At 55.1% G+C, this 25,176-nt stretch overlaps 5 protein-coding genes across 9 annotated transcripts in view; 1 reads left to right on the top strand and 4 right to left on the bottom strand.

The window, feature by feature from the left end:
• Nucleotides 1-212, bottom strand: part of Ubxn1 (UBX domain protein 1) — a 3,380-nt gene extending 3,168 nt beyond the window's left edge. Inside the window, exon 1 of the mRNA XM_023707018.1 lies at nt 33-212. Coding sequence (XP_023562786.1) covers nt 33-89 — 57 coding nt within the window. The 5' untranslated portion in view covers nt 90-212. The remainder of the gene's footprint in view (nt 1-32) is intronic.
• A 4,771-nt stretch (nt 213-4,983) lies between these two features.
• Nucleotides 4,984-6,907, bottom strand: Lrrn4cl (LRRN4 C-terminal like). The gene is made up of 2 exons (XM_004646739.2): nt 6,825-6,907; nt 4,984-6,311 (listed from the first exon to the last, which is right to left on the bottom strand). The coding sequence occupies exon 2, from the start codon at nt 6,304-6,306 to the stop codon at nt 5,617-5,619; it is 690 nt and encodes a 229-aa protein (XP_004646796.1). The 5' UTR covers nt 6,307-6,311; nt 6,825-6,907; the 3' UTR covers nt 4,984-5,616.
• Nucleotides 6,908-7,437: 530 nt separating this feature from the next.
• Nucleotides 7,438-16,429, bottom strand: Bscl2 (BSCL2, seipin lipid droplet biogenesis associated). Of its 5 annotated transcripts, none has more exons than XM_023707013.1 (12): nt 16,068-16,429; nt 14,494-14,665; nt 13,155-13,450; nt 11,698-11,779; nt 10,673-10,816; nt 9,689-9,823; nt 9,498-9,595; nt 8,256-8,397; nt 8,086-8,146; nt 7,910-8,005; nt 7,749-7,826; nt 7,438-7,666 (listed from the first exon to the last, which is right to left on the bottom strand). In XM_023707013.1, the coding sequence occupies exons 2-12, from the start codon at nt 14,563-14,565 to the stop codon at nt 7,518-7,520; spliced, it is 1,353 nt and encodes a 450-aa protein (XP_023562781.1). In that variant the 5' UTR covers nt 14,566-14,665; nt 16,068-16,429; the 3' UTR covers nt 7,438-7,517. The 5 variants fall into 5 exon arrangements, with proteins under 5 accessions (XP_023562781.1, XP_023562780.1, XP_023562779.1 ...); XM_023707012.1 differs by lacking the exon at nt 16,068-16,429 and adding an exon at nt 16,002-16,066; XM_023707011.1 differs by lacking the exon at nt 16,068-16,429 and adding an exon at nt 15,976-16,061.
• Gng3 (G protein subunit gamma 3) lies at nt 15,020-15,937 on the top strand. The gene is made up of 3 exons (XM_004646709.2): nt 15,020-15,103; nt 15,325-15,424; nt 15,612-15,937. The coding sequence occupies exons 2-3, from the start codon at nt 15,326-15,328 to the stop codon at nt 15,738-15,740; spliced, it is 228 nt and encodes a 75-aa protein (XP_004646766.1). The 5' UTR covers nt 15,020-15,103; nt 15,325; the 3' UTR covers nt 15,741-15,937.
• Nucleotides 16,430-20,023: 3,594 nt separating the features above from the next.
• Nucleotides 20,024-25,176, bottom strand: part of Hnrnpul2 (heterogeneous nuclear ribonucleoprotein U like 2) — a 13,248-nt gene continuing 8,095 nt past the window's right edge. Inside the window, exons 13-17 of the mRNA XM_004646737.1 lie at nt 24,553-24,721; nt 22,132-22,332; nt 20,999-21,072; nt 20,666-20,773; nt 20,024-20,576 (exon numbers count right to left, since the gene is read on the bottom strand). Of these exons, the coding sequence (XP_004646794.1) occupies nt 20,496-20,576; nt 20,666-20,773; nt 20,999-21,072; nt 22,132-22,332; nt 24,553-24,721 (633 nt within the window). The 3' untranslated portion in view covers nt 20,024-20,495. The remainder of the gene's footprint in view (nt 20,577-20,665; nt 20,774-20,998; nt 21,073-22,131; nt 22,333-24,552; nt 24,722-25,176) is intronic.

The raw sequence follows: 25,176 nt of genomic DNA, 5'->3' as shown, positions 1-25,176 counted from the left end.
GGGCGGGCGGGCGGGGCCGGGCTCCCTTACGCGCGTCCCCGGGCAAATCCCATCTCGATGAGACTCTCCAGCGCCGTCAGCTCCGCCATGGCGCCGCCGCGCGGACCTGGGGGCGAGAAGGACCGCGCGAGGGTCAGCTGGGGTCGCCGCCCACCCAGCCCCGGGGCGCACTCGCTCACCGGGACGCCGCCGCACTGGAAGGCGACCGGAAGCGGAAACGCCGGGTCTGTTTGGGTCACGTGGGGAGGGCGCAGACGGGTACCGCCGGAGGACAGAAAGCTCCGCGGCCCGCAACGCGGAGCTGCGCGCGCAGAAGAGGCGCCGCTGTTCGGGAGGGAGTCCCGGCGCCGTTGCTTCGGGGGCCCTCGCTTCCACGCCCTCCTCAGATTTTGGGGACGGCGAGAGGAAAAGGATTTGATAGGGCCAGCTCACCATGTATTCAGACGTCAGTAAGCAAATAAATAAGGGGGCGGGTGGGGAGGAGACGTAAGGTGGAATAAGATGTGTGACGTCGGTGCACCACAATACACTCACTGCGTACTCCACACATGTACCCATAAAAATGAAAGTTAAAGGTGAGTATATCAGCTAGCTTGAAGAAATAGCGATGTGGAGAGCCAGCGAGATAGCTCAGCAGACGAAGCACCTGCTTAGGCAAGCACAGGGACCGGGGTTCCAGCCCCAGCATCCCCGGCGCACCGGACGGGGCGTCACCACGGGTCAGCTGCGGAGTGAGGCTGTGCAACCACCAAATACCTTAAACAAACAAACAAAAAAAGACTCCTAGGTTTGCTCCCCTCCCACCCCCAAGATTGGGATTAAACCCAGGTGAGCTGTTCCTCTCCGGCACTTTTTATTTTTTATTTTGAGACAGGGTCTCCTTAAATCACAAATGCTCCAGGGCAGGCTGGAATTTGCAGCCCTCCTACTCCACCCAAAGTGCTGTTGTAGGGAGAGGCTGAAGCTGGAACTTGATCACACGTGGAGGGCGAGGCGAGCCCAGTCTGAGAACACAGCGCAGCACAGGCAAGCCCCTTGAAGAAGCTCGCGGCTTGGCGTTCTCTTGCTTCAGTCGATGCAAGCCCCGAGACAGTGCAAGCAATGGGTTGCAAGGCCAAAAGGGTGTCATGTGGCATCTTCCTGCCAAATATATAAACACACTACGGTGGTTGAGCAATTCCTTTACAAATGTACATAGAAATATTTGTTGTATCCCTTATCCCTGTATTTACTCTGCCTTTGTGGATTTGCATTAGGGAGTGCTTTAATGGTTGTAAATTTGTTGGGAATACCACAAAGGACTTGGCTTAGAGCACTATTTTATTTATTTATTTATTTATTTGCAGTACCAAGGATTGAACTCAAGCCCTTGCGCTTGCCGAGGAAATGCTTATTCTACTGAGCCATCTCCCCAGCCCCTTCTGTTTCTTACCTTTATTTCTCCATCCTCCCGATCCTTCCCTCGGGGAAATTTGAGAAACATGTGTGCTAGGGCATGCTGGGATTACAGGACTGTGCTACCACACCCACTTAATGCTCACTGATTTTAAATGTTTGTGAGGAGGTCGAGTTGGAAAATTACGGCCATATGCCTGTAATCCTAGCAGGTAGGGAAACTAGAGGAAAGAGAATGGAGAGTTAGAGGCCAATCTGGGCAATTTAGCAAGACCATGTGTCAAAGTAAAATGGTCATGGGGCTGGGCATGGTGGTATAGTCTTGTAATCCCAGCACTGTGGAGGCTGAGGCAAGAGGATGTCCAGAAGTTTCAGGCCAACTTGAACTACATAGTGAGACCCTGTCTTAAGAAACAAAACACTAAATAAAAATAAATTAAAAAAAAAAAGGGGCTGGAGAGATGGCTCAGTGGTCTAAAGCACCTACTTGAAACAAGCTTGGCAAAGCACAGGGACCTCTGTTCGATCCTCCAGCACCACATGCCAGCCAGCCCCGCCCCCTGGTGGGCTGAGCTGGCCACACACACACACACACACAGACACACACAATAAATAAATGTAATAAATAAAAATAAATTAAAAAAAAAAAGAAACAAAACACCAAGAAGGGGGGCTGGATGTCACTCAGTGAGAACATTGGGTGAGCGTATGGGAGGCCTTGGGTTCCATTCCCATTGCCAGGGAAAAAAAAAACAAAACAAAATGAAGGGCTGGGAGATAGCTCAGTAGAATAAGTGCTTGCATGGCAAGCGCAAGGGCCTGAGTTCAATGCCTGGTTCTACAAAAACAAACAAACAAAACAATTGATACTAATAATGTAAGCGCTAGACTTGTTTGTTTGTTTTTTTATTTGCAGAACCAGGGATTTGAACACAAGCCCTTGTGCTTGCCAGGGAAGTGCTTATTCTGCTAAGCCATCTCCCCGGCCCCCAGCACTAGAGATTTTTTTTTTTTTTTTTTTTGCGGAACGGGGAATTGAACTCAGGCCCTTGTGCTTGCCAGGGAAGCGCTTATTCCACTGAGCCATCTCCCCGGCCCCAGGACTAGAGATTTTTATATGATTTTGGGTTCTTTGTTTTGTTTTTGATCTTTTGAGACAGTCTTTGTAGTTCTGGATGACCTTGAACTCACTTTGGAGTTCAAGCTGGCCTCAAACTTGTGATGATCCTCCTGCTTCAGCCTCCCATGTGCTGGGATTATAAACATGGGCCACCACACCCAGCTGATCAATTTCAACTTTTTGTGGGGGTGGCTCAGCCCACCCTGAGGATGGGGCTGGCGCTGAATGTGGTGCCAGGGATTGAGCCACAGTCCCCTGTGCCTGCCTAAGCTTGCCTAAGCAGGCGCTTTAGACTGCTGAGCTATTTGCCAGCAACCCTCCTCTTTTTTTTTTTTGTCTTTTTGTGACAGTCTCCTATGCAAATCAGGCTGGCCTTGAACCCACTTTGAACCCCAGGCTGGCCTTGAACCTACCATGATCTTCTTGGGTCAGTCTGGAAAGAAAGTGCTGGGATTATAGGCATGGGCCACCATATCCCCCTCCTTGGCTATTCAGTTTTAATTGTCACAACAATCATTATTACCTAGGTACTATTATTAGTCACAGGAAACACACAAAGAAAGATAACTTTTGCAAGGTCACAAAAGTAGTGACATTAGGGTTCATCCCATCCAGTATAAACCTCTGTACTAGGTTGTTTGTCCATGTGGGGTGAGCACAGTCAAGTTGCATAGTTTAGGGGTAGTTGTCATTTTTGTTGTTGTCTAAGACAATGTCTCACTATGCACCCCAGACTGGCCTGGAATGCAAGGCAGTCCTCCTATAGGGGTGCAGCACCATGCCTGGCTGGTAGTTATTTTAAACTGCTGAGAGGGGCTGGTGAGATGGCTCAGTGGTCTAAAGCACCTACTTAGAACAAGCTAAGCTCAAGCAAAGCACAGAGACCTCGGTTCAATCCCCCAGCACCACATGCTGGCCCGCCCGCCCCCTGGTGGGCTGAGCTGGCCACACACTAAATAAATAAGTAAATAAATAAATATTTTAAATAAATAAATAAATAAACTGCTGAGAGCCTCATACCTCTTACTAGGAGAAAGTGATGCTCCCTAGACCTGATTACACTTCTACAACCCCAGCATGCTAGGAGGCTGAACCAGGGGAGTGAAAGATTTTAGCCCAGTCTGGGCAATTTAGGGACCTACCAAGACCCAATCTGAAACAAAGTAAAACAAAAAACAAAAAGAAAGGCTGTGAAAGGCTTGGGGTCAATCTTCAGTACTGAAGGGGGAAAAAGTGATAACACCTCCCCATCTTCTGGAATGACTGTGTAAAAACTAAGCAAAACACATCATATTAGTAAGAGCAGTGGGCTGGTGAGATGGCTCAGTGGTCTAAAGCACCCACTTAGAACAAGCTAAGCTAAGCAAAGCACAGGGGCCGCGGTTCAATCCCCCAGCACCACATGCCAGCCCGCCCCGCCCCCAGCCCGCCCCGCCCCCCCACACACACTAAATTTAAAAAAAAAAAAAAAAAGTAAGAGCAGGCACTTGTTATTCGTTAGAATACAGGCACTCCAGAAGCCACAGAGTACGGCACACTGAGATGCAGCGTCTAGACCAGAGCTTCCAGGGGCCCATAATGTCCATCCGCCCTTCACAACCACACAAGGGCCCAGAACGTGTTCCAGCAGCAGCAGCGAGCAGCAGCGAGGGGGAGGCCCTCCCAGAGGTCCTCTGCAGACAGCGGTGCAGACTCGGGATGAGTGAGGAGGCTGGAGCTTAGCACCGTGAGTCATGGCCCGTGCAGAATAGTGAGTACAACAAGAAAACATTCACATCTCTGGACTCTGCCCCATGCTGGGTGTGGTGACTGTGCCTGTAACCTCAGCACTCAGGAGGCTGAGGAGGAGGATTACCAACGTGCTGCTAGCCTGGGCAACATAGTGAGACCATCTCAAAAACAAAAATTGGGTGAGGTGCCACATACCTGTCATCCCAGCACTCAGGAGGCTGAGGCAGGAGGATCACTGAGAGTTTGAGGCCAGCCTGGACAACAGGCCAGCATGAACTATGTAGCAAGACCCCACCATCCCCCAAAACAAAATAAAGCAAAAACAAAGAAACTGCCAAGAGCAATTACCTGATTTTTTTTTTTTTAAAACCAGGGCCTGAACTCAGGCCCTTGTGCTTGCCAGGTAAGTGCTTATCCACTGAGCCATCTCCTCGGCCCCTGAATTACCTGATTCTGCTGGGGATCAATCTAGCGCCAGCATGCTAGCACTCAGGCACAGCTGTACGCAGTAGCTGCGGCAGAAGGGCCAGCCTAGCATGCAGCGTCAGCCTCAAAGAACCATTAAAGCAGGAACAGTAACCCCAGCACTCTGGGTGACTGATGCAGGAAGATCAATGTGAGCTACAGAGTGAGTTCAGGGCCAGCCTGAATTACAAACTATGTCAAGAACAAAAAGCGAAGACAAAGGAAGAGATGCTTTGTATAATATCTGTTGCTAACTTTTATTCTTGCTAGTCCAACTTGCATTCCAGACTGCACCCACCAGGGGAGTTAGTCCACATCCCTGTGGCGGCAGTTCTCCTCACGCCCTCTAACAGGGATAACAGGGATAAATTCCTTTGTTGTGAACAGCAAGGAGACAGACTTGCAGTAGAAAGCATCTGGCCTCCCTCTCCTCCCCCCTCCTAGGGCCAGGTAAATTCCAATGTAGGTCTGCTCAGCCTGGTAATCACAGAAGTAGGGGGCCCAGCACTGCCCAAGCCTTTCTCAACAGAGCCACCAGAGTGACAGAGGCAGATGAGTGTGACAGTTTGGCCAGCTGCAGCTAAGGAATTGGGAGGCATTGGGTTTTTTTTTTTTTTTTTTGTTGTTGTTGTTGTTGTTTTTTGGCGGAACCGGGGATTGAACTCAGGCTCTTGTGCTTGCCAGGGAAGCGCTTATTCCCCTGAGCCGTCTCCCCGGCCCCTGGGAGGCATTGTTGGTGGCTGCAATCTCTGGGGGTCAGGATTCCCCCTTCATGCATGCGGAAGTGCAGTGACACTGGGAGCCCCCTGCCTCTCTGGCCCCCCAGTGTCCTCTGGGAACACCAGCCCTCAATGCAGAGCCCAGCTTCCACCTGCTCCTGGCTATCCTGAAGATGTCCTGCAGGGTCAGGCAGTGGCTTCATGGCATCTTGGGCAGCCCCAGCGTCGGTGCAGGTGGAAACGCCACACCAGGGCAGCACAGCCCAGCAGGACAAGAGCAGTGCCCACCCCAATGGCTGTGTGCACCAAGGTACCAGGCCTGGGAGGCACTGAGAACCGGCCACAGGGCCCAAAGGTAGGGAAGGCTGCTGTGTCAGGGTCTTCAGCCCCCAGCCCAGGAGCTGGGCTCTCCCCAGCCTCGTTGATGGCCACTACACAGAGCACATAAGTGCTCCCTGGCCGCAGCCCCCCTAGCTCAGCTCTGCGCATGGTGGTGTTGAGCAGAGGCCCCCTGTATGGCGCCCCAGTGCCCTCCCAGAGTAGCAGCTGGTAGTGGTGCACGGGTGAGGCTGGTGCGCACCAGTGCACTGTGGCGTGGCCATCTTCGGCCATCACACGCACCTCACCCAGGCGTGGCGGGGTGGGCGGCTGGGCCAGGCTGGACAGCCCAGGGCACAGGCAGGCTACTGGCCCAGCCTGCTGCAGCTCCTCACAGGGCACCTGCAGGTGGCGGCACCGGTCATAGTCACAGGGCACAGGCAGCAGAGGAGTGGCCTCAGAGTCCTCCTCAGGGTCCTGGATGTCCAGTGGTCCTGTCTCAGCAGCCATGGAGAGAGTCCCAGCCAAGAGCCACAGGAGCAAGGGAGAGCCCAGCATGGAGCCTGTGGGGCAGTGGGGACTGTCAGCCCTGCCTGGACAGGCCTGAGGACAGCACACAGGCAGCAGGCAAGGGAGAGAAGGGTAGATGGGGACAGGCAGGGCCATTGGTCAATCAGCCCTGAATCTGAGTTGGGCACTTGGCCTGCACCAAAGGCGTGAAAATGCTCCCACATGTGTGAGGCAGATGTGTGGTTACTGCGCAGCCATGTGGTGGGGGGGAGGGGAAGACTTTGAGTCCAGGAAGAACAGAGAATGACCTTAACTGACCCGGGAGACAAGCGCTGGCCAGACATGCACAACTGGGAGCCGGAGAGCAGCAGCACAAGGAGTGAGGGGGCCACTGGGACAGAGCCCGGGCCTCCACATCGCTGCTCCTGAAGCCCTTGTCTGAAGGCAGGCTCTCCCTGTCACTGAGCAGCCTAGGCTGGGCCGGAACTTGGGTCCTCTTGCCTCAGCCTCTTCGAATGCGGGGATGACAGCCTGTGACCCCCACCACACCCACATCAGCCCCTCACCGGCAGGTGTCTTGACGCTGGGGAACCTTGGGTTGCAGGTGGAGCAGCTGCGGCGAATCAGGTCGGCTCCCAACAGCTCTGCTCTGTTGCAGCTCTTGTACCCCACTCTGATGTCACCACCTGGCCCCTCCTGCTCTCCACCCCACGAGTGCAGCAATGTCAGGAGGGCCGTCCAGGCCTGACTCACAGCTGGCCGGGTGGGGAAGCCTCTGCTCTCGTGGGCCATGGCCGGGATGCCTGGGGCCTGGCACCGGGTTAGGCCATGTGGCCTGCAGCCAAGCATGGAGGAGCCGGCATGCGGCCAGGCAGGATGAGGCAAGGGGCTCAGGCTTGGAAGTACCTGCCTGCAGGTCACAGGGAACAGCTTCAGAGGGCATGGGCTAGGTGTGGTCATGATGGCTGCTCCAGTGGAGGCCACCCCATCCCTGCTGTCACTTCCTGCCTTCTGCCTCCTGGCACGGGAGGGAGGGGTGCAGGGTGAGTGGTGCATCCTGCTCTCAGCCATGCAGGGTCCCCTCCCAGGCTGGGGTCACACTCATCTCCCCAAGGACAGCAGGGTTTTTTTCAGGTCCCACCCCTCCTTCCAGGAACAAGAACACTGCAGAACCAGGAGCAGCTGGCACAAAATAGTTTATTGGGGCAATGGGGGGGGGGGGGACAAGGGACAAGGGCTGGTGCACAGCACAGGGTCTTTCAGGAGCTAGAGCAGGTGGAGCGGTGGCGCAGGGCCCCCCCAGAGGACTCAGGGTGGCCTAGGGTCTCTGGGGCCAGAACACGGGCAGAGGCGGAGGCAGGCAGGTTGGCCTCGGTGAGCAGAGCTGCGTCTTCCCACGAGCCTGAGCCTGGCAAAGAAGACACCCAGTAAGCCTCAGTTTTGCTGGGTTCCCATGGCCCCTGGGTTCTGCACCCCTACCCCCACCTCACCATCACTGGCTTCAGGCTCTAGTTCTGCATCCCTGCCTACAGGCTGCAGATCTGGCTTCTCCTTTTCTAATGGCATCTCTGCAGTCAAGGGGGCACTAGATGAGACAGGCATTAGTGACAGCAGGGGACTTTGGCCCCAGCCACCCCACCGGTCTCCCTACCTGTCCCTGAGGGCTCCTCTGGGCTCTTGCAATCCTCTATCCCCTCCGCCACATCTGACAGTTGGCCATCCTCCTCCTGGTCCTCGCACCCTGTACCTCCAAAGCAGGTGAAGTAGGAGACAGGGTCCCTCAGCTCCCTCCGGCACCCGCCTCCCCCAGCGCCCCCAGCTCCCAACCTGGCTGCTGAGCAGTCCTTCTTGGCTCCTGCTGGGCACAGTCCTTCCTCCGGACGTTCACCTGTGGGGATGGGGCTGAGCAGCAGGGACGAGGCCAGCCGCTGGCCCTCCCAGGGGACCACCCCCACTGACCACCTCCGCTCCCAGTGGCGAAGGGCCCCAGCTTGCACCTGCACAGAGAGGCGGGGCCGGGGCCAGATGCTGCCCCATGCCCACTGCATGTAGCCGAAGACCAGGACTACACTGAGGAACGTGAAGTTGCTGGCAACACCCACGAAGGCACAGGTCATGGGGAAGTTGTACAGCAGGTACCTAGGACAGCAGTAGGGGCTGTGTGCACACAGCAGGCAACACCAGCCCTTAGGTGTCTGCTTTTCCAGAGCTGGGACTGAACCCAGTTCTTCACACTGTGCTCTATGCCCAGCTCTCATTTTTATTTTGAGACAGCGTCCCACTAAGTCACTAAATTGCACACACTGGACTAGAAGTTCTGACCCTCTTCCCTCAGCCTCCGAGAATGTGTTGATGACAGGCACGGGCTGACATACCTAGCTAGAACCAGCCTTTTCAGGTAATGCCCAGGGCAACCCAGGATGTGCGGCTACAGCCAGCCCCAGGCGCCAGGCGCCAGGGCTCCGGCTTCTGCCCAAAGCCCAGGGTTCGGAAGACTCAGCAGACTGAGACAGCAGTCTGCTGTGCTAAAGAGCCCTGCTTGTTGCCCAGACTTTGGCCCACCCAACACTGTACAAAGGTGCCACCTTACCCAGCCACATGATGCTTTTTAAATTTTTTACTTTTTGAGGCACTAGGATTAAACCCAGGGCCTTCCTACCGAGCTACATTCCCAAGCTCTTTTATTTTGTAAACCTAAGTCACTCAGGCTAGGATCCTCCTGCCTTGGCCTCCCAGACTGCTGAGATTACAGATGTTAGCCTCTGTGCCGTCATGCCAGGCCACAAGGGTGTGTGTGTGTGTGTGTGTTTCCTTTTTAGAGAAAGGTTCTCACTATGCAGTTCAGGCTAGTCTCAGACTATGTAGGCCAGGCCAGCCTTGAATTGGTGAAGCTCTTGCTTCAGCCTCCTCATTACAGGGGTTTGTGCACCACTACACCCAGCTCCACAGGGTAATTTTAAGAGTTTAAGGGAGGTAGGGCTGGGGAGTTAGCTCAGTAGAATAAGTGCTTGCCTGGCAAGCTCAAGGGCCTGAGTTCAATCCCCAGTTCCACAAAAAAAAAAAAAAAAAAAAGTTTAAGGGAGGTATGGTGATATACATACAGACCCAGCTACTCAGGAGGCTGAAGCGGGAGGACCTCTTGAGTCCAGCAGTTTGAGTCCAGTCTGGGACACAGCAAGATTCTGTCACAAAAAGTACCAACAGCCCCCTAGGGCTGGAGTTGGGATCTCAACCCCTACCTGAGCCCTGTGAAGTGGGCATGGATGCGCAGGTAGGCCCCATACAGCTGGATGCGCCTGCTGTGGACCTCAATGATGGCGCCAGTCGTGGGCACATACTGTGGAGGAACGGCATGTGGTGAGGGTCCCCCGGCCTGGGAGGGCCCCTTCCCGGCCCAACCGACCTGGAGTGCAGGGCTCAGCACCCTCACCGAGTTCTCCCTGTAGTCCGTGTACAGCTCCACCTCCAGGAGCTGCTTCTGTTCCGCAAAGCCGAAGAGCAGGAGGCTGGAGAAGACTATTGTGTCCAGTGTCTGCAGCAGGTCCGAGCGGTAGTGCAGCATCACCTGCAAGCAGGCAGGGGCTGGGAGGGGGGGTGGCCTGGGCTGGGAGGGGCCTGGGTGCACTGTCCTCCAGGCTGGGGCTCCTCAGCCCCACTCCCTGCCCAGCCACCTCTCGCTATTCTTCTCACATTGCTTACTTTTTTATTTATTTATTTATGTGTGTGTGTGTGTGTGTGTGTGTGTGGCCAGCTCAGTCCACAGGGGGCGGGGCTGGCTGGCATGTGGTGCAGGGGGATTGAACCGTGGTCCTTGGGCTTTGCTAAGCTTGTTCTAAGTAGGTGCTTTAGACCACTGAGCCATCTCACCAGCCCCACACTGCTTACTTTTGGAGCACTAGGACCCAAACCCAAGGTCTCTGCATTAACCTTCAACCCCAGTCCTTATTTTTCATTTTGAGAGCACCAGGCTAAGCTGCCCAGGCAGCGCTCTCTTTCTCCATTCTCACAGGCAAGGAGCCCCCAGTCTAAGACTCTTGGAGATTCAGCACAGTGCTGCCTTTAGCCTGCCCGTCCCCCGTTTTGCACCCCAGGTGGAGTCCTAGTGGCAGGGCAATGGGAGCACTTCCCCTCACACACATCCTGAGTGGACCCTCCTATGCCATCTCATTCCCAGCCCCCAGGTGTCTGGAGGCAGCTGTGACACCCACAGGGTGCCAGTGCTCAGAGGCCCAGGAGCCAGGTCCCTCTGACCTTTTCTTTCTCTGACCCTTGAGCTTGTGTATGTGAGCACCTAGCCCTCACCCCAGGAATCTGGCAGCCTGAAGGGCTCGGTGAGTGCACTCCTCTCCCTTCTGATGTGAAGCAAGGAGCCCCACCAGATACCCCATTCCCCTCGCTGTTCAGCAACACTTACGGAACGAGAGGAGGTGGAGATGACGCGGCCACCTCTGGTATAGCAGGAAACTGTTACCAAGAACATACCCAGATCCTGGTTCACAGGGGACTCGGGCAGCTCCAGCTCCAGGGTGACGCGATAGGGCTGTCCATACATCAGCACCTGCCCCAGAGCCACTTCGGAATTAGGCTCCTATCCCCAAGTTTCTGCTGCCCCTTGTGGGACCACAGCCCCAAATTCCTCCACCTCCAGCAGGCTACTTGGAACCTGGATTCTAGCCCATTCCTATCCTAGGACTGTGGCTGGGCAACAGACCCACCCGTGACTTAGGCCTGCACAGTAGGGAGGCCCTCCTCAGGCCTGGCCACCCTTGTACTGGTGACCCAGGCGCCCACAGTGCTGGTTCTCAGATGAACTTGTATCTGTCATCTCCCTGCATTCCAGCCTTCCACTTTTAAAAATGGGATCTTGCCAGGCTGGCCTTAAACTTCAGGGCTCACACAGCCATCGTGCCTCAGCCTTTCAAGCAATCAAGACTACAGGCATGCACCCCACCTGCAGCTCCGTTCTGGGGGCATTCACAGGGCTTCTTCACTGGACAGCCCCGAAAGGTTAGAGTTTCACTCTGCATCCTCAGTACCGTGTCCTGGGCCCTCCTCTCTTACCTGCTTCTACATGTCTCTGTCTGCCACTCCAGCTCTCAGGCTGAGGACACCCAGAGCCTGGTACGTGCCGCACCACTGAGCCCCACCCTGCCCCTGCCCCAGCTCCTACATCCAGAAGCTGCGGCACTGGTCCCAGCCTGCCTGCCTGCCTGCCCATGCAGGGGCTTGTATTGAGCACACTGCACCTCTAACCAACAAGAGACAGCCTTGGCCTCCAAGCTCATTCCCAGCCTGGAAGGGCTGAGTACAGCACCTGCTGTGATCAAGGCCCCACGTTCCCCCTCATCTCCAGTCCTCAATCCCTGCTCTTTGCATTTCCCTGCAGCCTGTTACCAGTCCTGGAAGCACAGATGAAATCCCTGTCTAGCGGGTACTTACCCGATCGCGTCCACTCTTGGCCAGGGAAACATTGGCCACAGGAAAGGAGCATAGGGAGGTGACGGAGGGGTCACAGTCAGTCCTGTGGGGGAAGCGACAGCAGGGCTAGGACAGCCTCTACTGTGGCCCTGTGTTCCTGGCCTCCCCCTAAGGCCATGTGCTGAATTGCATGCCAGGCCTACTTTTCCCTTCCAGTCAAGTTCTGGCTAAATTGATCTATTGGACTCAGCTTAAACTTTCGATTCTCTTGTTCCAGTCTCTTGAGATACAGGTGTACGCCACAATACCTGGCAAAGATGCTTTCTTTTTCTGTACTGGGATTGAACCCAGGGCACAATGAGTGAGGTACAGTCCCAGCCCTTGATTAGTCTGAGATAGCATCTGTAAGTTGCCCAGGCTGGGCTCCAACTTGAACCACCTGTCCAGCTGAGCACTTGGGATAACAGGAGGCTCTATTACCTCTTTTTATGAAAAAGTATTATAAGCACTAAGTACTCTGGAGGTTGACTGTGGATGGAACCCTTTACAAAAGCCTTGAGTTCAACTCCATACAACAATAAACAAAACCCACCCAGGTGTGGTGGCAGGGCCTGTCAGCCTGATACTTGGAAGGCTGAGGCAAGTGGACTGGGGTCCAGGGCAGGCTAGACTGAGAGCTTGTCAAACAAAAGAAGAAAGGTTTCAATTGGATAAACAGATAAAGTTCTAAAATATAGATTCTAGGGTCCTACCTTCAGAGATTCTGATTCAATAATATAAGTCTGGGGATTTTTTTTTTTTTTTTTTTGCGGAACTGGGGACTGAACTCAGGCCCTTGTGCTTACCAGGGAAGCGCTTATTCCACTGAGCCATCTCCCCGGCCCCCTGGGGATTTTTTGAGACAACTCCAAAGAGTTACAGATATGCTCTAAGAGACTCAGGAAAGACCAAAACTAGGCAAAACATGGTATGCAGCACACACCCAGGCATACACATGTGTTCTTATGGGACGGTCACAGGTTTCACTATCTCCATACGCCCTTTTTGTACACTTTCATCTTGGAAACTAAAGTACAGTATTAAAAATTTAGGTCAGGAAAAAAACTTGTGATCCACTTTTAATGTATTTAATAGAGGGTCTCACTACGCAGCTTGGACTCTGTCAGTGCACTCCAGCCTGCCCTGGGGCGGGCCAGTGGATCCTGTGGGGATGGAACCTTGATCCCTGCGCTTCCCAGAGCAGGGGTCCACTGAGCTATCTCACTGGCCCTTGACCCCTTATATTAGTGTTATTATCGAGTTCCATCTCCTGTACCGCAACACCAAAACAAAACGTGTCATTATCAACATCCGTTGAATGATCTACAGCGAGGTTTGCAAGAGGGACAATCTGGCTCAGTTGTGTGAAGTGGGGAGATAGCTCAGGCTAGGCCAGCAGCAGAGGCCAGGCCAGCAGGACCGAGCGGGAATCCCCTCACCTGTAATAGAAGTGCACCGGGCTAAGGTGGCTGACGGTCGGCATGTACGAGTAGTAGAAGGAGCCGTAGAGGAACACGGACACCCAGAGCAGCAGCAGCACGCTGCAGAGGAGCACCCCGAGCTGCAGCAGCAGCCTGCGCGCGCCGCCCGCCAGCGTCTGCCCCATCTCCTGCGCCCACTGCGCGGGAGCGGCCGGCGGGTCGGGGGCCATGGCGCGGGGCGCGGGGTCCGGCCGCGGGGTCCGTGTTGCGCCGCCGCCCGGGCCCTGGCCATGGGGCGGCGCGGCCGGCGGTTCCTAGGAGAGGAGGAAAGCGCTTCGTTCCCGGGCTGCCGCGGCTCGCCTTCTTCCCCGCAGGCCGGCTCCAGTCCCGGACGCCGGCCAGCTCTCCCTGGGCACCGCGGCCACAGCTCTACACAGCGACCACAGAAGAGCACCAGCACCTTCCGGCTCCCACGCGGCCGCCAACAGTGGCCTCCCTGGCCTTTCGAAGTCACCCGTACCGCTCCGCAGCGGCGACCGTCACCACGGAAACCGCCGCCGCCGCCAGTGCGCACATTCGCACCCACCCCCATAGGCTTCCGGCCGTGCTCCCGACCGGCCGCGCGGCGAGACCAGCCGCAGGGGCGGGGCCTCGTCCGGGCCGCAGCCCGCGCCAGGCGCAGAGGCGGGTCCTAGCCCGGGGCGGGGCCTCTGGGGGCGGGGCCAGCCGCAGCGCGGGCAGGGCCTGTGGGGGCGGGGCCTGCTCGTCCGGCGGCGGGCCTAGCGCGGTCCCGCACCCTCCCACGCCTCTTCTCCGCGGGTGGCGCTCAATAGTTGGGCCTCAGACTGCGCTCCGCGGTGCTCGGGCTCACCACATCCCGCCGTCCGTTTTACCCGCGCAGCGGGGGCTCTGGCTTCTGCCGCCCAGGCCTCCGGGGCTGGTGTTAGTCCTGCGCACTGCGCACTGCGCAGGGGCCTGCGGAGCGCCCTTCGCGCGCGCGGTTGCCTCTCAGCCCTGTAGTGTCTCCAGGTGTTAACCTGCGCAGTCGACCTCCCTCTCCCCCTTTTTTTTGTGCGGAACCGGGGATTGAACTCAGGCCCTGACCAGGCAAGCGCTTATTCTACTGAGCTATCTCCCCGGCACCTCCCCGTTTTTCGCATGGCCCAAGATCCCCAGATCCCCGCATCAAGTCCACGCAAGGGTCCTCTGCTTGTGCGTGTCCCCCACTTTCCGCCTACAGTGTGGAGCCTCGCACTCACCGTGCAGGATGCTATAGCCCGGGCGCGAGCCCTGCGAGAGGCTGGGACTTCCCCCTACTTCTCTGCCCCGGCTCCCCCACGCCCCGCCGAGCCCCTACCTCCCCTGCAGGGTCCGGCTCTTTGGGCGGCTCCCTGGAGTCTTCCCTCGCGTCTGCCGTGTCTTTGGACATCTTCCGGAAGACACTGCGGGTCCCGTGGAGGCCAAGCGCGGTGGTCTAGACACTGACCACCTGTCGCGCGTCACATCCTCCTGCACGGGGGACCCAGACCCTGGACAGAAACCAAGGTTCGGTGTTAAGCGAAGCGTCAGGGCGGTGCTACGGGGGGGCGGCTGATGTCAGAGCCTGGAGCAGGGTCCCGCCACCCGAGCGCTGCGCAGGGGCGCCGGGCCCGACCACCGCGTCGGGGGTGCTGCGGGCCAGGGTGCCCCCCTACTCGGGCAGGTGGTACGCTCCCGACCAGGCTCTTCAGCCTCCTCCCGCATTCTCAGCATCCTGAATTCTCGGGTACCGGCCATCGGCGTAGGGCCGGTGCTGCGGGAACCAGGCCGCCCCAGCGACCTCTGCCTAAGCCCTGAGGCTTCTGTGAACCGTGGCCGACCTTCCGAGGCGACTCCCTGCAGGGTGGCACCACTGAGGCTGGGCTAGGGGCTCCCGGACCCAGCACCCCAGGTGCAGCTGCCGTCGTGCTCGGCGCCCGTCGCTGCAGGTGAGCGAGGGCAGGGCGGCTTCCCGCAGGGCGGGGCTCCCGGACACCGCGGGCTCTGGGACTGAGCCCCGAAATCACCTAGATGCTGCTTCTGCTCGCCTGCAGAGGTCCCGGGGAGCACCCCATCCCGCCGTCCTCCTCTCCTGAGGCGGGGGCGGATAGGGCGGAGCCCAGGAGGCGAGAGGACTGGGAACAATTCTGGGACGCGGCCCTCCCCGTAGGATGAAGGGCGAGACCCCCGTGAACAGTACTATGAGCATCGGGCAAGCACGCAAGATGGTGGAGCAACTGAAGATCGAAGCCAGCCTGTGCCGGATCAAGGTGGGTGCGGCCGCGCGCGGGGAGACCGGCGCTGCGGTCGGAGGCTCCGGTCCCAGACGCCGCAGACACCTGACGGCGGGGGGAGGCCAGGTCTGGGACGATGTCGTCCTCAGGGCGGGCGGGGTGTCTCCTTGCAGAGGGAGGCGGCCGCCCTTTCTGGTCCCTCCAAACCCTCCCGGGCGCCCAGGTGTCCAAGGCTGCGGCGGACCTGATGACGTACTGTGACGCCCACGCTTGTGAGGACCCGCTCATCACGCCGGTGCCCACCTCTGAGAACCCTTTCCGCGAGAAGAAGTTCTTCTGTGCACTGCTGTGACCCCGCCCCTCCGCCCTCGCGGGCCTCCGGCGCCGGCCGGGGTCTGGGAACATGCCCCTCCCGTGCCCCCGAGGGCCCCGCCCACCACCCTGAGGACCCCGCCCACCACCCGAGGGCCCCGCCCACAGTGGGCGTGCGCGGAGCCGCCTGGCTCCCCCTTGCAGCCGCTACGTGGGCAATAAACGTCGTCCAGAGCCTGCGTGCGCGTCCTTGGGGCGGGGCGGGGGTCGCGCACCTGCGGAGCGCGCGGGAGGGTGCCACCTCGGGTTCGAAGCCTCGGAGTTACGCTGCGGCCAGGGGTAGTAAATTGGGAGCGCACGCGCCGACCGCTGGCCGAGTTAGGGGCGGAGGCAGCGCGCGCCGGTGCGTCGTACGGTGCGACTCTCAAGATGGCGGCCCGCGGCCCCGTAGGTCTGTCTGCGCTGGTCTGGATCCAAAATGGCCGCCCCGCCGTGCCGGAATTGGAAGGCGTCGCGGACGCTGGCAGAACCCGGCTTTTCACCTCGCATGGAGAAAGACGCGGCGGGGCAGTGACACGGGAGCTCTCCCGACAGAGACAGGCCGGCTGTGTTGTACCTCGATGAGGAAGGGGAGATCCGAGTGTGGGAGGAACCGTCACCCGGCTTCCCGCACCTCGGCGGGGACAGCCCTTTGCGAGGTCGGGCCCGGCCGGCGGGAGGCCGGCGCGGGGACGTCGGGGCCTGGAGGTTCCTGCGAGCCCTCCGCCAGGGCCGCCCGCCCCCTGCGCGGCACGCACGCGACCTTCCCTTTCCCGCCTGCCGCGCCGGCGCGGGCACGTTTAGGGGAGGTGGGCGTTCACACATCCGCTCCTCCTTGCAGTCCTGAGTGGGCCCGGGAGGGAACAGGGACACAGCCTGCCTGGCAAGCACAGGGTCGCATGTGCGGCTGCAGAAAACGTCACCTAGGTTATGGGCTAAAGCAAGAACTGCCAGATACGGTAGTGCGTGGCTGTTACTCCAGCACTAGGAAGACTGAGGCAGCAGGATGCCTCAAACTTGTAACAGTGAGACCATCTCCACAAACTGAATTTTAAAAAATGACTTTTCTGCACTATTTTCATACTGATGAAGTTCCACATTAATGCCTAGAACCCTAATGGGAGGAAAGTTTTAACAGTTCCTAGCCACAAAGCATGAGGTATTCATGACCGTGAAAGAAGAGAGCCGTATATCCTAGCAGAACACCAGTCTAGCCTTTGGAAAGTTGCGCATTCAATGGGTTAGAATTCAGTAGCTCCAACACTGACTTAAATGTCCCAGTGAATAGGCAGCCACCAAAATCAAGGACGGGGGCCAGGGAGATAGCTCAGTAGAATAAGCACTTGCCTGGCAAGCGCAAGTGCCTGAGTTCAATCCCTGGTTCCGCAAAAAAAAAAAAAAAAAAAAGCTTGGGTTCTACCTGGGACCCGGGAGACTAAGACAGCAGGACTGAAAGCTTGATCCTGTCTCTAAATAAAAATAGCTGCAGATGTGAAAGCCCCAGCACCAAGAAAAAAAAGACTGGGAAGTCTAGCTCCCTGTCCCTGAGTTGAATCCCCAGTGCAGAGAGAAAGGGGGAAATTGCTCAGTTTAAAATAGAACACTTAGGGGCTGGAGAGATGGCTCAGTGGTCTAAAGCACCTACTTGGAACAAGCTTGGCAAAGCACAGGGACCGCAGTTCAATCCTCCAGCACCACATGCCGGCCAGCCGCGCCCCCTGGTGGGCTGAGCTGGCCACACACACACACACACACACACACACTCTAAATAAATGTTAAAAAAAATAGAACACTTAAAAAAAAAACAAACTAAAATTGAACACTTACAATCCATTTAGCAATATAATACATAGCGCTTTGGGGGAAAGGTGGTAATGGGGATAGCTCCTTTATATGGAGCTCCTTATCTTTTGAGATGGTCTCAAGAGTTGCCTAGGCTGGCCTCAAACTTTCAGCTCTCCTGCCTCAAGTGTCCCACAATGCTACTGGCATTATAGGTATGCAATACCACACCCAGCTACTACTACTCTACCTAAGCTACCTTCTCATTCTTCAAATCCACTAGATTTTTTTTTGGTGGAACCGGGGATTGAACTCAGGCCCTTGCGCTTGCCAGGGAAGTGCTTATTCCACTAAGCCATCTCCCCAGCCCCTTCAAATCCACTAGAAAGCAAATCCCATCAAATATATTGTTGAACTAGTAGGCCTTTTTTCCTGGGTTATAATTACTTTCCGATAAATTAATTCACCTTCAAAAGTGGACCATGGGCTGGTGAGATGGCTCAGTGGTCTAGGGCACCTAATTGGAACAAGCTTGGCAAAGCACAGGGAGCACGGTGCAATCCCCCAGCACCACATGCCAGCCAGCCCCGCCCCCTGGTGGGCTGAGCTGGCCACACACACAAATAAACAAAAAACCTTTAAAAAAAAGTGGACCACTAGAGGCTGAGGAGATGGCTCAGTAGAATAAGCATTTGCCTGGCAAGCGCAAGGGCCTGAGTTCAATCCCCAGTTCCGCCAAAAAAAACAGAAGTGGACCACTAGCCAGGTGTGGTGGATGCCTGTAAATCCCAGCAACTCGGAGGCTGAAGCTGGAAAATCTGGAGTTCAAGACCAGCCTGAGCTACATAAACAGCCTTCAAAGGAAAAAAAAGGAATGCTGTGGCTGAAGCCAGTGTAGCCTCCACAGAGCCCCCATCTCCAGTGGACACACAGCTGCTCCTCAGCAAAAGTCTGGTGGAAAAGGACATAGCACCCAGGGAGGCGAATGACACCTCCTGGGACACATGGCGAAACCGCAACTGACAAGCTACTCAGCGTAGTCACAGGAGGAGGTGGGCTCAGTCCAAGTGGCTATTTAATTCTAAAAGTCAAAGCCACTTTGCCTACATTATCAGAAGGCTATAATGAGAACGGGGATAAAAAAGTTATAGATGTAAACAATGACACGGTTACACTTTTTTTAAACATAAATCTTTTTACTGGCCACTTCCAAGAATGCTTTACAGGTTGTGCAAAAACATTTACAGGCCCCGGTGTTTTTCTCACAAAACCTTTTCCATCTACAACAGATGTTGGATAAAACACTAAACAAATCTAAGTAAAACAGGGCTGGGTCCCTCCTGCTGCCACGTTTTACAGCCTTGTCAACACTTTGGGAAAAGACAGGAGGGAGCCCAGATGCTCCTGCTGCTGCAGTGACCACCCCACTGAACCCACCAGGAGGTGGCTGTTTCTCTGCCTAGCCCCAAGAATAGCTGTGTAAAAAAACTTTCTAGCATCAAAAACCAAGAAACACTCCCCCACATCCAGCAGAGCTGGGGTGGCTTCAACAGTACTCCCTACCCAAGGGCATGGGGCCCTGGCATGCCCGTGTCAGGGACAAGGAAAGGCTGCTTCCTCTGCCTCAGAGACTCATGCCTGTCTCAGGGTAACCCTGGGCTGTGCATGCTGCCCTCTGGGCCCAAAGCTTCCTGTCCCTGAGGGAGGCCTAGTGGGTTACAGGAGTGTCTGTTCTGCCCCTTCACCACGACCACAGCAGAGGCATGACCAGGAGCACAAACCACCAGTGCGTCCTGACTGTGGCCATGGCTGGACCTCCTGCACACCCAGCAGAGGCTGAGTGGAGACACCACCAAGCAGGTGGGACGCCTTTTCCAGCAGCAGAGCCAGCATGCTCTCTGAGGAAGTGCTGGGCATGCTGCTGAGGAGGAAGGGAATAAAAACTTAAGCTGAATACAAAAAAGCACCCACATTTCCCACCTGGATTCTTGAACCCTGGCCACCTGAGAGTGCAGAACTGGCGCTGATGGTGGAAACCAGGAGCCTTCTGCAGGTCTCCGCTGAAGCCCTAAGGGGCCCTGCTGCAGGGCTGGACAGCTCCTGCTCCTCACACTTGCTATGCTCGAGCCGCACACCCCCACCACCCACCCTATCCACACTCCCATACACAACCCTCAGGGCAGCGCCCTGCACTGTAGAAAACAGTGGCTGCTCAGCACCGGCCCTTATACACGCCGATGCCCATGGGGCCGCGAGTAGGAACCCTGAGAATCACCCCCGAACTCCAGCCACTGACCACAGCCTCTCTCCCAAGATTCACAGGGTTCAGACAGTAGAGTGGCTGTATCTTTGGCCTGGGATCCTGGCTAGCAAGAACCCAACCAGTAGCCTATACCCTGCCACCAGGAACAAAGCCCAGCCAAGGGGCAGCGAAGGTCCGGCCTCCCAGCCCAGCAGACCAGAGGTCCCAAGAGGGAAAGGTCGTAAAGAAAATGCAAACGGTTAGTTGGTGAAGTGATCGCCCAGAGCTGATCGTTTATTTCGCTGCCCGGTGGTCACAAGCGCCCTGGCCCGCCCTGCCTGCTCCTACCTGCCGCAGAGCACCTTCCTCCTCCCACCGCGCCTGCTGCGTCGCCGCCCGCCGCCAGCGTCAGAGGTGACCCTCGCCACTGCAGGTACAGAACAGGCAGCCCTAGTTCTGCGCAAATGTTTTTGGATTACAAATATCTAACTAGGTTTGAAATGTTTTATAGAATAAGACAATATTCTTTTCAACAAACTTTTAAAAAAAATGTACAGTTTTGTCGTTGGTTTCCACCCTCCCACCCCCTCCCGCTTGCACGCCCTCCCCCCACCGCCCCTCCCGGCAGCTCAGCCCCATCCCAGCAGCCCCTGTTTTCCTTGGTTGTGTTTTGGAGGGTGCCTGGCACCCCAGGAGATCCAGCTTCATGGTGGACAGGCGACCACACAGGCTTCACCGATACCCTTGGTAACCATAGTAGTTCCTGTAGTACCGGTCCCTGTCCTGCGGGTGGTGGTAGTAGTAATTCTGCCACTGGAAGAAAAAGGACCCATCAGGGGAGCAGGTTAGCACCCCAGGCCCCGGTGCTCCCACTGCCCTCAACCTTTTCCCATTGCACTCACATCCCGATTGTACTGTCTGTAATAGTCTCTGTATCTGTTGTACTCGTAGTCTCGTCCATAGAAACGGTCATAGTCTCCTCGGTAGCGGTCATAGAAGTTACGGTAGCCCTGGAAAAGGAGAAAGAGAATACTTACAGGGTTCTCAGCATGACCCAGTATGCCCCTTCAAACAGACACCTCTTAGTATGACAGTGTAGACAGGATGAATTTTGTCAGATGAACACATTAAACGGGCAAAGCCCTAAGCCCTGAGAAGACAGCCCAAACCCCTCTGCTCCCCACGCCGCAGCAATGGTGGCGGCGGCCAAAGGGAGGAGCAGGGGCTGCACTCACCCCTCTGTTTCCAGACTGCCCCCAGTACTGCTGCCCGTAGGCCCGGTTGTCGTAGCCTCGGCGCTGCCCGCCCACTGGAAGAGAAACGGAGAGCGCTCAGACGGCTGCACACGGTCCTGGCTCCACGGGGAGTGGAGTGGAAAAGTGGGAGCCGCAGGCAAGACTGCAGGGACAGGAGCCTGCTGGGCCAGGCATGTGCCATGCTCATTAAAGCCCAGCACCAGGGTCTCGGAAACATCTGAGGGGGAGCGCAGTGAGAGACACAAGAAAACCAAGCCACTGTGCTTGGACAAGCCCAGTTCTTCCAAGACATTCAAGGATGGAAACAGGTACATGGCAGTGAAAAACTATGAATAAAAACTGCTAGAGCGTCACCGACTGTCAGCCTTGGAGACCCAGGCTGTCACACTACACTCTCCCATGTTCTGTGAGAACCCAACTGTACCACGTGGTCTTGAGGAGGCCCCTCACACAGCAGGCCCTCAGCGCCCAGGTGACCTGCAGCCACACACACGCTCAAACCCTCCCCCAAGAAGCACAATTCTTGTCCTGAGGGCTAGCTGACAAAACAGACTCGGGGGAAAACAATTCCACTAACAGTCTAGTGCTTGCTATTAATCAGCCCCCAATTTAATTTACTAAATGTGTTCATTTTTTTGGCCTACATAGCTGGATAGATCCAAGAGGCAAAGCAGCAAGAAAACGGACTGAGAGGGGCCAGGGAGATGGCTCAGTGGAATAAGTGCTTCCCTAGCAGGCGCAAGGGTCTGAGTTCAATCCCCAGTTCCACAAAAAAAACAAAAACAAAAACAAAAACAAAACGGACTGAGAGCAGAATGTCTCCACACAAACCCTTCCGCTACACTGGCAGTGAAGTGTGGGACAATGTGTGTTAGCATGACAGCTAGACATAGGAAGGTGCAGCACAATTTTCAAGAAACAAGTATTTTGTAGGAAAAAAATTACCCTTATAGCAAAGCCACAAGACAGTGGGGAGGACACAGGAGAAAACCCGCTCCACGAAAGCACCTCCTGAATGGAGTCACTCTGCCTCCCGGCCTAGTTTGCAGAGCTCCCACCACACCTGGCCCGAAATTCTGACTAAAGCGGGCCTGCCCGGAGCCTGGACTTACCATAGCCTTGGCCCCGGCTTCGGTTCTGGCGGTTGCGCTTGTTCCGGTTGTTCCGGCGGTTAGTGCGCTTCTCTGATGGGGGCAGCAGCTTCCTGGCCTCCTCCTTGTACCTGGTGACAATGGGGTGAGCTTCTTCCTTCTCCAACTCCCCATATGTCACCTCATCCATGTAGTCACATTTCTCAGGCAGAGAGAAGTTGGCTATAAGAATAAGAAAGAAGCTTGTGGGCCTGAAAAGTGCATAGATAAGAACTCATTATGCATATTCTGCTACAGGAAACCTAACAATTTCTAAGCCTCATTGAGTAATGCACAAAAAGTGTGCTGCTTCATAACCACTCAAGTCTACATAACAAAACTATTTTTTTCTACTCTAAATTTTCCCTAAACTGTAACAGCCCCAAGCAAAGCACGACCTGCCAACTATTGACTCACAAGATCTCAAATGATCCATAATAAATTAGCAGGGAACTGGAGTAAGGTTTCTTATTAGCACAGAAACATGTAACAGAGGTCAAAAGTAGCTGAGAAAGTTTTGGTGTTGGTTAGACAAGATGCTAAGAAGTGACATTTTAGAAAGAGGTGGGCTGGGCAGATAGCTCAGTAGAATAAGCGCTTGCCAGTGCAAAGGCCTGAGTTCAACCCCTAGTTCCACCAAAAAAAAAAAAAAAAAAAAAAGAGGTCGAGCTGTGCAGCACCTGCTGTCCACAAAATGAGAAGCTCTCTGTAGCCCTGAGCTGGCTAGGCCAGCACACCCTATACCCAGAGGCCACAGGCTGCCCAAGAGACTGCACTGCAGTGGGGTTCCCACGACTATTCAGTGAGTGCAGTTAGTCCTGTTTCTTTCTTTCTTTTTTTGTGGAACCGGGGATTGAACTCAGGCCCTTGAGCTTGCCAGGGAAACATGTATTCTACTGAGCCATCTCCCCAGCCCCAGTCCTGTTTCTTATAACAATGACATTAATTCCTCTAAGCATCTGAGTATCAGCCATAGACTCAAATAGTTTTCTTTTGCATAAGGCTGGAGGCTGTCACTCAAAGGTTTCCACAGGCAAGAAAAAACCAAGCAGTTGCCAGGGCAGGTGGGAGACCACCAGCTAAGGGGAAAATTAGGGAAAATCGGTTAAGAAATCAGATAAGGGTACAGCAGGAAGTAAAAGCAATGATAACAGCTAATGTTGCTTTGTGGGGACCTTGCTCTGGGGCTCTATAAAGCATAAGTGATTTAATCTAATTTAAAAAAAAAGAATGAAAGAAAAACAGAAAGAGGGCTGGTGAGATGGCTCAGTGGTCTAAAGCATCTACTTAGAACAAGCCTAGCAAAGCACGGGACCGCGGTTCAATCCCCCAGCACCACATGCCAGCCAGCCCCGCCCCCAGGCGGGCTGAGCTGGCCACACACACACACACACACACACACACACACACACACACAAATAAAATAAATTAATTAATTAATTTAAAAAAGAAAAAAAGAAAAAAGAAAGAACTAAAAACAAGCCTAGGATGATCCCATAAATCAAGATCCACCAATGAGATCCTCACTCCAACTACTTTGAGTTGAACCATTCCACTTCCAAGTCCTTTGCAAAATGAAAATGCATTTCCTGGTGCAGGACAGTGCTGGGCAAACAGCAAACACACTGTAGGGAGTGACTTACTAAAGGAAGGTTCTTTCTTGGGTTTTATCTCTATTTTCTTCATTGACGGGGACTGAACTCAAGGCCGCATACATATTAGGCAAGCACTCTACCACTGAGCTACATCCCAGCATTCACTGACTAATTATCCTGTTATACATCACTGTTTCCCTTTTTGTGTCTCCTCCAGGGTGAGTAAAAGAGTCAGAGCATCATATAGACATGGCGGCATCTGCCTGTCATCCCAGTACTCAGGAGGCTAAAACAGGAGGATCGCTACAAGTTTGAGCCAGCATGGACTACATTTTGAGTTCAAGGCCAGCCTAAACTACATGGTGACATCCATCTCAAAAAAAAACAAAGAACATAGGGCTGGTGAGACAGCTCAGCAGACTAAGCACCTGCTTTGGCAAGTGCAGCAACCAGGTTTGATCCTGGGTCCCACATGCCACGCTGGCCCTGCCCCCAGAGTGTGCTGATGGCAACCGGAGTCCAGGCATAGTAGCACAAAACTGTAATCCCAGCCCTAGGGAGGCTGAAAACAGGAGGATCACTAAAAGTCTGAGCTGCATAGTGAGATCCTGTACCAAATACACAAATGGGGAGGTGGAGCAACAAAACAAGGGAGGAATCACTCCTTGGCCATTTGCTCTGCCTACTCCTTCATCCAGTGCCCACACGCACTACGCTGCTCTCCAGGGCAGGTCAGAGCACCTCCTGGCTGAGGCCTGCTGAGTACACACGCAAGAGGAGCAGGGGTTGGGGCCTGACTTTCGCCCACCTTTCATCTCCAGCATTATGGATTCAGGCACATCGTCTCCCTCCACTTCCTTCCTCAGCTCCAGCCTCTTCTTCCAATCTTCCTCATTAGGGACGATCACCACCACCTTCCTCGAGAAAGTCTTGAACAACAATAGCTTCCGCCGCTGGCCAGAGTTGTACACGTTACACTAGGCATGGGAAGAGAAAGAGATGTTTAGGAATGAAATCCAGCATTCAATGCCATCCAAAAGTGTACCTTTTACAACTGGAATACCAGATTAGGGGTTCAACATGTCCAACTGTCTTTATTTAATTTTTGGGGGCGGAATTGGGGATTGAACTCAGGCCCTTATGCTTGCCAGGGAAGCGTTCATTCTACTGAGCCATCACCCCAGCCCCTCCAACTGCCTTTAAAAAAAAAAAAAAAAACCAAAAAACAGTGGATTAAAGCACCCGCAAGCAGGTACAGATACCAGGGTTTAATCCCTGAGGCATGCTGAGGTGGCAATTGAGACTGGGCATGGTGGAATGCGCCTGTAATCCCAGCTCTTGGAAGGTATAAACAGGCAGATCACTATGAATCTGATCTAGGGGCTGGTGAGATGGCTCAGTGGTCTAGAGCACCTACTTAGAACAAGCTTAG

Source organism: Octodon degus, unplaced genomic scaffold (assembly GCF_000260255.1).
Source record: "Octodon degus isolate 3935 unplaced genomic scaffold, OctDeg1.0 scaffold00279, whole genome shotgun sequence".
NCBI classification, from domain to species: Eukaryota; Metazoa; Chordata; class Mammalia; order Rodentia; family Octodontidae; genus Octodon; species Octodon degus.
Note: the sequence above shows the minus strand (reverse complement) of the source record. Positions and strands in the feature narration are given on the sequence as shown.

Bases quoted from the DNA above. Each gene is read 5' to 3' on its own strand.
- Lrrn4cl (XM_004646739.2), bottom strand. From the start codon at position 6,306: ATGCTGGGCTCTCCCTTGCTCCTGTGGCTCTTGGCTGGGACTCTCTCC.
- Gng3 (XM_004646709.2), top strand. From the start codon at position 15,326: ATGAAGGGCGAGACCCCCGTGAACAGTACTATGAGCATCGGGCAAGCA. The intron at 15,425-15,611 runs GTGGGTGCGGCC...CCGGGCGCCCAG, and splicing joins CCAGCCTGTGCCGGATCAAG to GTGTCCAAGGCTGCGGCGGA.
- Bscl2 (XM_023707014.1), bottom strand. From the start codon at position 13,728: ATGGGGGTGGGTGCGAATGTGCGCACTGGCGGCGGCGGCGGTTTCCGT. The intron at 8,147-8,255 runs GTGCAAGCTGGG...CCATCCCCACAG, and splicing joins GGCCCCGCCTCTCTGTGCAG to GTGAACGTCCGGAGGAAGGA. The intron at 8,006-8,085 runs GTTGGGAGCTGG...CCTGCTTTGGAG, and splicing joins AAGGACTGCTCAGCAGCCAG to GTACAGGGTGCGAGGACCAG.